The 8681-nt window shown below is 38.8% G+C and overlaps 1 protein-coding gene and 1 long non-coding RNA gene across 10 annotated transcripts in view; one reads left to right on the forward strand and one right to left on the reverse strand.

Annotated features, from left to right (window-relative positions):
- The first annotated feature begins 1048 nt into the window (after positions 1–1048).
- Positions 1049–8681, forward strand: part of LOC123498475 — a 12317-nt gene continuing 4684 nt past the window's right edge. The window contains exons 1-3 of one of the 3 annotated variants that reach the window (XR_006672690.1): positions 1052–1195; positions 1495–1658; positions 3388–3569. This is a non-coding gene — a long non-coding RNA (uncharacterized LOC123498475). Of the gene's footprint in view, positions 1196–1494; positions 1659–3387; positions 3570–8681 lie in introns of all 3 variants that reach the window. The other 2 variants (XR_006672689.1, XR_006672691.1) reach the window with 2 other exon arrangements.
- The window catches only part of LOC123498474 (proteoglycan 4-like), a 167576-nt gene continuing 165893 nt past the window's right edge, over positions 6999–8681 (reverse strand). For 5 of the 7 annotated variants that reach the window (XM_045245578.1, XM_045245584.1, XM_045245583.1 and 2 more), the window contains one exon: positions 6999–8478. In XM_045245578.1, coding sequence (XP_045101513.1) covers positions 8398–8478 — 81 coding nt within the window. In that variant the 3' untranslated portion in view covers positions 6999–8397. The remainder of the gene's footprint in view (positions 8479–8681) is intronic. The other 2 variants (XM_045245577.1, XM_045245576.1) reach the window with 2 other exon arrangements.

Raw genomic sequence — 8681 nt, forward strand, 5'->3', positions numbered from 1 at the left:
CGAAGGGCTATCTCGACAGGCCTCTCAAAGTCAATGATGACGGAGCTAGGATCACAGCCACTCTCTTCAAGGATCCTGAAGAACTGTTTGTAGGTGGTTTGTGTCTTACGTTGCAACAAGGCATACACTAGAGGAAAGTGGACTCCGTTAACTCGATCCTGGATTACGTAGAGCTGGGTGAAGAGTCTTGGTGCTACTGAAAATGTGCCGTCCATGCACCCCTCTGCACAGCCTGCAAGGACCTCTAGATGGTTGGGGGAACAGATGATGATATGTACATCTGCCTCCGGCCCATTGTCATAGTGGAGATGGGATGCCCAGTCACTGGTAATCTCCAACTCCTTAAGACACTGTGGATCCTTTGGTCGGTGCGAAGCTCGGAAGCGATGAAGGACACGCTTGCACGTATCTGGTTTAGGCAAGCGTGCCTTAACTGCATCCTGCAGTCCCTCAACTGCGAAGGTGACAATCTGGCCTGGTTGATCATGTGTGGTTGTAGCTTTCCTTTTCATGGCTTGCCTTGTCCACTCAACTTCACAACCAACTGTGTCAGATAGATGATTATGGTCAGACACAACTTCAGTTTCAGTATGACTTTTGGTAGTCATGAGTATAGCAGTACAATTTAGGGAAGCCCGCTTCACACATCGTCATGTGATCTTATCCACTGACTTGGCAACATGTTTCTTTGTATACAGGAATCCATCGAAACATCTTTTGTCCAGCTCGTTCTGTTGTTATGATTTCAAGCTCCATAGTGTACTGAAGGCTAGTTCTTTATACACCTCATTCATCAACTTTCTCCTAGTTTGAACAACTGTGAACTGAAGCTTCGCTATTGTCTCATCCAGCTACAATTGTAAACTGAAGCTTCACTCTATTAATCTCAATCCCATAACACATTATGAACACCTGTAAATTGAAGCTTCACTTCCGTCTCACTTAGACAATATAATGAATACGAATATTAATAATAATTGTGAAAATATGTAAATAAAGTAAAATATAAAAATATTAATAATAATTCTGAAAATATGTAAATAATATAAAATATAATATATATTACAGTAAATATGTTTCGTGGCCAAAACGTCCACCTTGGGAGGTTCCCGTGGCCAAAACATCCTAGGGTGACATCCCATGGCCAAAACGTCCGTGGGCAAATCATCCGTGGCCAAATCATCCTACAACCTAGGTGAGGTGAAACGCACTGCTGAGACATCTTCCCCTTAATAAATTAACTCAATCTAACCCAATTAAATTGATCCAACCAAAGCAAAGTAGCCTAACCTGACTGGCAATGCCAAGGAATTGATATGGAGTTGTTACATTATTTCTCTGGTAAAATCTAGCAATGCAGTGGAAGTAATCTAGGCAACAGCCTGCATGGATAGACGTCTTCCATAGACTGATCCAAATGGAGTCACTTCTCTATCCACAAAGTGCTCTGATTGGCTAGATTTTTTATGCATTATTTTTTGTGGCCACTTGCAGCATGCTCAAACAAAAGAACCTATCACTGTGAGTGATCTCGTGCGTGCACAAATGAGTGACAACCTAATGGCATTACCTCAGTGTCTGCCAGTCCATCGCATGTGTGGGTGCATTGCATCCCAGCGCTGACATGGCACTGTGTGAGCTTGTTCCTCCAAAATCTGGTAAATCTTTAAAAATTGTTAGTGTAATAAACAATTTGCAATGGGTATGTGTGGCATTCAAATTACTCAGAATGAGAAGCTCTATAAGATGAGAAGGCTAAGAAAGACATGTTGATGGTGAAAGAGTAAAAAAAAAATAGCCATTCCATTAACTATCTTGGCTTCAGACTCTAATAACCCAACTTTTTAAACACCCACTGCAAATTGTAAGGAAATATGCTAAATTATTATATTCTTCGTCAGCTATGGTAACGAGCCTAACCAGATCACTCCCTTACCCTGAGCAGTCTGTGCTGCACACAAACCTCACCATTGCTATCCCAGACATCATAGACAGCTTTGGTATTTCCTCTGTCAACTTAACATACTGTACTGAAAGTGGTAGCCAACTAGGTGATCAGGAGAGTGTTTGAGAGTAATGAAGGTAAATTCACACAAGGAAACTTCAGCACAGGCTGGATGAAAACCATGTAAGAGTGAGATAGGGGTATGTTATGTTACCAATCCTTGTTAAGATAAACATAGAGGAATTGTTAGTAAGAATTTAGAAAATCAGAGAAGGGAACAAGGGTTGAAGGCAACATTTAATTATGGGATCCAGCATACAGAAATGTCATTGTGTTATGGCTATGAACAAATAGGATATGGAAGAGTTACTTAGCATAGAAGAGGAATATGGAAGGGAATGGGACATAATTATTAGTGACAGGAAATATTATGTGATAGAATACAGTATAACAGCACAGGAGGAAACCAGTGGGTGCTGGGAGAACAATGTGCTAGAAATAGTAGATAGAAAAGTAAAGGAAAATAAATGAAGAGAAGGTCAAGAGATGATAATTAATGGATGAAATAGATCAGTTAAGTCTGAAATAGGTAGAAGCTAGTGGAAAGGAATGGCAGCACTGTAATGTTTGTATGTGTCAAAAATACTTTTGTCAGAATGGAGATCTCAAAAAGCTACAAAACTCAGATCATTATAAACAGTTGGAATTATGGATCCCAAATAGTACATCAATATAGATAGTTATGAGATTGGATGGAACACATTCTGGAAAAAGGCTAGTGAAAGAAAAACCTAATTTATTTAAGAAGATAGAGGGACTCAGCAATATAAGTGAATTAAAAAGATACTTGGGAAAGAAATGGAACAGTGGACACTAAGGGAGAACATGAGGAAGAATGGCAGGGGTTAGTTCAAGTTTTTAGGTTATAAGATGGCAGGACCAGATGGCAGTCAGGAATGGAGAGCAATTCCACAGTGAAATGGTATATAAATAAGGAGAAAGACTGGAGGCACTTCATTGACATGTATGAGACTGGAGGAGTAGATTGTTAGTTAGTGCAAGGACAGGAACTTAAAAGGTTAGAACCTGGAAGAAGGACGAGCAGGACCAAGACTATAACTTCTGTGGGAGGGGAGAGAAAGATGATAGAACACTTTACTGTGGAGTGCTTTAAATATGAGTGACAAAGATATACTTAAAGAGGCAATAGTAGGAATTGTAGTGAATAAAGAGTGGGATATTTCAATGGGAGGAAGCTGATAGAGAGATTCTCACAGTACTGGGATTGTTTGGTAGCAAGGAAAAAAAAAAGGAAAGAGTTAATAAAAGAGATGAACAGTGTTCTTGTGTAGGCCTGGGAAGTACTGCACCAGGAAGTACATCAGAGAGGTTAGATGTTAGGAGGCACATTGCTTCCATGTTCTACTCTACCCCTCCCACAGGCTAATGAGGATGATGGAAAGCAGCCGACCCACCAAACAATTCAAAGCTGAAAAAAGCATAAAAAGAGGAAGAGGAGGTGGTGAGAGTAGGACTCTAACTGAAGTTAGGAAGAAGCAAATGGATTACAAGAGTGTGATGAAGGGCCAAGTTGCAATTATATGACGACATAATGACTAGACGGGTAAGTCACAGAACATTATGTATTATAATGAATACTTACTTGTTCATCATAGATTTACACTCACAACTATTCACAATTATTTATTTGATGAGTAACATCTCTGCCACCTTACTATTACTGTAGGTGGTGAAATGATATTGAAAACACCAAGGATGCCGACTGTTAGCGTAAATAGAGTTTATGAAAGGGAGCTTAGGGTGGTGTACCAAAGCAACCTGACGGTAAAGGACCTATATTCTTAGAGCACTGCCCTTAAGTGATCTAAGGTTGGGTTCTTCAAAGTACGTCTGCAAGTTCTTGTCCAATGGGTTGCCACATTACAAACATATATGAACAATAAATGAAAATGTTGCTCCCACCATCCATCATTGGTGACACAGTGACGTAGAGCATATGCTTACTCCTGATGAGTGTTGCCAGCTCACAAGCAAAGAAAACGGGAAGAAAATAGCCAAAATATAGCTGTAAAAAGCCTAAACGTCTATTGATGTGCCCTGAGTCTTGCATGATGAACGTCTATCAATGTGTCTCGAGTCTTGTGGGTTAAGTTGTTATTTTGGGCAATATAGTTAATTTGTATCATGCATACAATAAACATTGTATTTATCTTATATTAAATATATTTGGTTGGCATTTAAAGCATGTTAATTTTTTTGGGGGGTAAATTCATATAACAAGAACGAGTTAATTCTAATTCCATTAATTTCTATGGAAAAAATTGATTTGATATATGATTTTTTTTTATATACAATGATCGTCACGGAACGAATTAAATTCGTATGTCGAGGTAGCACTACCAGGATAGGTACTGATGCTCCCTGCTGGCAATAATTTTTTTTTTTTATGGAACCAGTATGTAAGTAGCTATAGGTCTTATTATGATAACTACCATAAAAGTAAACTATTTTCAGCTGTTTTCTGATGTTTGTCGTCTGAATATTGCCAAAAATAGTCAAATTATTATAATTGTTTTTTTTGCAAAAATTTTTGTGAGTTTATTTCATAATGTACGTAACTAGTATGAAAAATCTCATAGGTACTATTGTTGTTACTATTTTTGTTGAGAGAGAGAGAGAGAGAGAGAGAGAGAGAGAGAGAGAGAGAGAGAGAGAGAGAACTGCCTCCAAGTCAGGTTCTCAAAGCACAAGTAATGATTCAAGACTGTTGCAAGGTCTTGTGAGTTGTTTTTAATCAGCCTGCGTAGAATGAAGATGTTGTAAAGTCTAAATGTGACATCACTGCAGTTCACTATTGCATAGTCTGTGTAGATTGACAGAGGATTGAGTGTTCAGTGTGTCTTGTGCCTGTGTGTCCAATACAGACAGGCTGCAGACATTGTCACAGCTCAGGCATTTGTCATAGAGCCCTCTGTTTACAATCATTCCCTGCCAATGATTAAGTCTACATCAGGTCTAAAGGTGGAATAGTATAGATCTTGTAGATGTGCTGGGTTGTGAAGAAAGTACATACATGAAATCAAACTGGGTCACAATAAATAGTTTGAAGAACACTTTGAAGAGAGGGCCTTAAGATTTTTGACCATCCACCCCCAGTGGGCCTTTGTATTAGCAACTTCTGTTGGGAGAAAAGAAAAACAGCAAACAGAAACTATTTCACACAACTACTTCCTTCATCTAGCATGCCACATTTCTTCCAGGAAATTCCTCAGTCTCAACCATCCTTTCATTTGTCTCTCCAGAGTCTCAGCAGGAACACCATTCTTTCTCTTCCTTTCTTTTTTACTTTGACATTCTTCTCAAGGTTGTCTTTATGTGTCTCTGAAAGTACTCCAGGCCATGATGTCCTTTCCCAAGGCCTCTTAAGTGGGTGTCTACACAGTGCAGTTTGTGACTGCTTTTAGTCAGGAATGTACTGTTGGGAGTGAAATGGAGCCAGTATTAGCTGAATAGCTAGAAAACTGCTCCACTGATCTGTTCCAAGCAACATAACCTTGTGTGATTGGCTGCCTTCCCAGCATTTTCTAAGCTTAAATGAGAACAACCATCAACAAAGTTGTAAATAGGAAGAATATTTTGTAAGTTATACACAAACTTATGAAATCTTATCACATAAAATAAATAAATTTAAGGCTCTGCACATGACTCACTCCAAATTGTTAGAGTAACTTTCATCACACTAAAACAGGGCATACACTGATTACAAAAAACAGAGCACTACAGCAATAATATAAAACAAATTAATTATCACTACAACAAACAGGGCTATAAACTCAAGCTTCATTCTCAAGCACTGTCTTCTCCTTCCACGAGATCTGTTTCTGCCTTTCACACAGGACCTGTGATCTCCCTCATACTTGTATTGTTGCTGTAAGAACTTACCTACTCCTGCAGGGAGTTGTGTATGCATCATTCCTCATCTAGCAGCTATGGAGTCTCCTGCTGCTTCTGTGATTCCTGTCTCTTCTATCCTCCGTTGTCTCACACTTCTGCCTTCACTGCTTCACCTGCTCTCACCTCTCCATCTCTCTTATGCACAGCCTGCTCCTTTGGTTGTACTTTCTTTTCCATACTGCACAAATACAAGAGTCACCAAAGAGCAATGTAGGAAATCTTGTCCAGCTTTTTTTTTTTTTTTTTCCCCATTTATTTATTTTTTTCCTCTTACCTGTACAGAGTTAGCAGTTGGGGGATGAAAAACACTCGTGAAGGCAACTAAGAATGTCTAACTTCATAGAAGCTGTTTTAGGCAGAGAAGGGATGTGAAGTTTCCAGTTTAGATTATGATTAAAGAACAGACTGGGAATGTTCTGTGTAAAAAAAAAAAAAAAAAAGACGGACAATTGAGTGTCATTGAGCAAGAGGGGAGCAGTTGAATATCATTGAAGATTCTTATGGGGAAAATAGTGTAGGTTTTTGAGTATTTTGGATTTCAGGAACACATTAAGTTCAAGAACACAGGTTCCATTGTACTGAAGCACACTTACCAGAAACAGCAAGAAATCACATCACTGGTGTCTTGGGAACTACTGTGTCTTGCAGGTTCTTGCCTCCCTCCTCTTCATGCTGTCCACTCTCTCCCTCATTACTCCTTGTTCTTGTTAGTTTCTTTCATTCAGTGAACATGCAATATATTAGGTCAGTTCAGTAATGACCATTTGTTATGATCTCTCTGTTTACTGTTCAACTTGTCTCCCTTTGTATCCTTGCTTATGTCTGATAAGGAGAGCTTTTTACTTAGTGTCAGAGAGAGAGGAGAGGAGAGGAGAGGAGAGGAGAGGAGAGGAGAGGAGAGGAGAGGAGAGGAGAGGAGAGGAGAGGAGAGGAGAGGAGAGGAGAGGAGAGAGAGTTGATGCAAAAGTACTATTGAAATAAAGAATAGCTATTAAGGGAATGCTGGGCAGAAAAGCAGACAATTAAGTACACAAGTGTGGTGTTACAGTGTCACAAGGCTACTTAAGGAAACACTTTGAACATTTAGTAAAGATATATTTGTGCAAAGTGATACAGCTGGTTGAGGCGCGCCTCGCCTTGCATCTTGCCCGCAGACTTGGTTCTTTTCCAATGTATGTATCAACCTTACTGTTACGTTATTCCTAAAATAACATACATAGGGTTATTATTGATGATCAACAAAAGTACTGGAGTAGAAAAAAAAAAAAAAAAAAAAGCAAACTCCTATGCATTTCTATAGTAATGCTGCTAATTGTAACATGGCATAATCTACAAGTATATATATACAGACTATTCAGGCTTTTATCTCCTGCCACATAAATTACCCTGCTAGTGAGCAACTTACAACAAAGCACACAAAATATGCATACAATAATTACAGGTCAACAGGAAGCACCATACCTGGAATGTGTTATTAGTTCCTCTTAGAGAACGAGGAAATTAAGTAGTACGGTAATACTCTCATATTTAGATTATATAGGATACCAATATACTCTGATGATTTCCACTACCCTGCTATTCACGATTATTATTTTAAGTATATAATATATACACACTACATACTTAGTGTCCTTATAAGTTGTATCACACTATATAATCACAAGAAATGGCTACAGCAACAGATATGCAAGAATCCTAATGACTATAAGGCATCAGGTGAACAGGACAGGGGCACCAAAGAGTGTGTGGGGTACTGGGAGAGTCTGGCTGCAGTCTCACTGGTGAACAAGAGTCTATATATCAGTGTAGTAGTGTATGGTAGCTGCAGTGTGACAACCTACAGGGCTGCCAAGGAAGGGCTGGCCTGATGAGAGCATATGGCATTGCTTGCTCACACAAGCACCAAATGCTTCCTGGAAGAAGAAAGGGATTTGACAGTCAGAAAGAAAGTTTGTCGTCTATTTAGACAATGTGGTACATGCATGTATCTCCTCTAAACAAGCCTTTCTTTATGTACAATACTGAAATGGGTGAATCTTAAAAACTATGCATATTTTGACACAAAAAATGTTTGTATTGTAAGCTTCAAATTAGTCATCAGGAACTCAGTAAGCTCAATGTGGTATCTTCATTAGTCACTGGAGCTTAAATGTAACAAGTATGAACCTGTTTTATCATATCCCTCTTTAGTATAACATTCAAGTAATGCTAATAAGTATTCACTATCTTTCATAATGATATATCTGTATGAAAATACATGTACAAAAAGGTAACCTGTAATAGTTTTCATGCTCTACATTCATATAGATGAGCATGTCAGAGAAGTAATAACTTCAGTATATGGGCTTCTACTTTAATTAAGTGCACTTTTGTTTCAACTAAACTAAGGGACAAAAATAGGTAGTTTATCAATAATAGTAAGCTTCACAGCAATGAACATTTACAAGTCTTCACGCTCCACCTGCAGTAGTATTAGCTCAGGTGTCTGTCGTCTGCTGGATGCGGTTTTCCCACTGGGCGATGAGCGCGCTGCGTCGTCTCACTGTCTTATCTGGGACCTGTGGGTGGTGAGGGACCAACCAAGATATTACAGATCAAAGATAATTAAATATGAATGATTTATTGGTACCAGCTCCTTTTTCACTATGATCAAAATTTATTTTACATCAAGAGGTGTGGGAGCTGAAATACAAAGTTAATTCTGTATCCTGTTGCTTTCCCCCACTAAATATACATACTTCTATTTATAATGCATGAAACT

Source organism: Portunus trituberculatus, chromosome 48 (assembly GCF_017591435.1).
Source record: "Portunus trituberculatus isolate SZX2019 chromosome 48, ASM1759143v1, whole genome shotgun sequence".
Classification (NCBI taxonomy): domain Eukaryota; kingdom Metazoa; phylum Arthropoda; class Malacostraca; order Decapoda; family Portunidae; genus Portunus; species Portunus trituberculatus.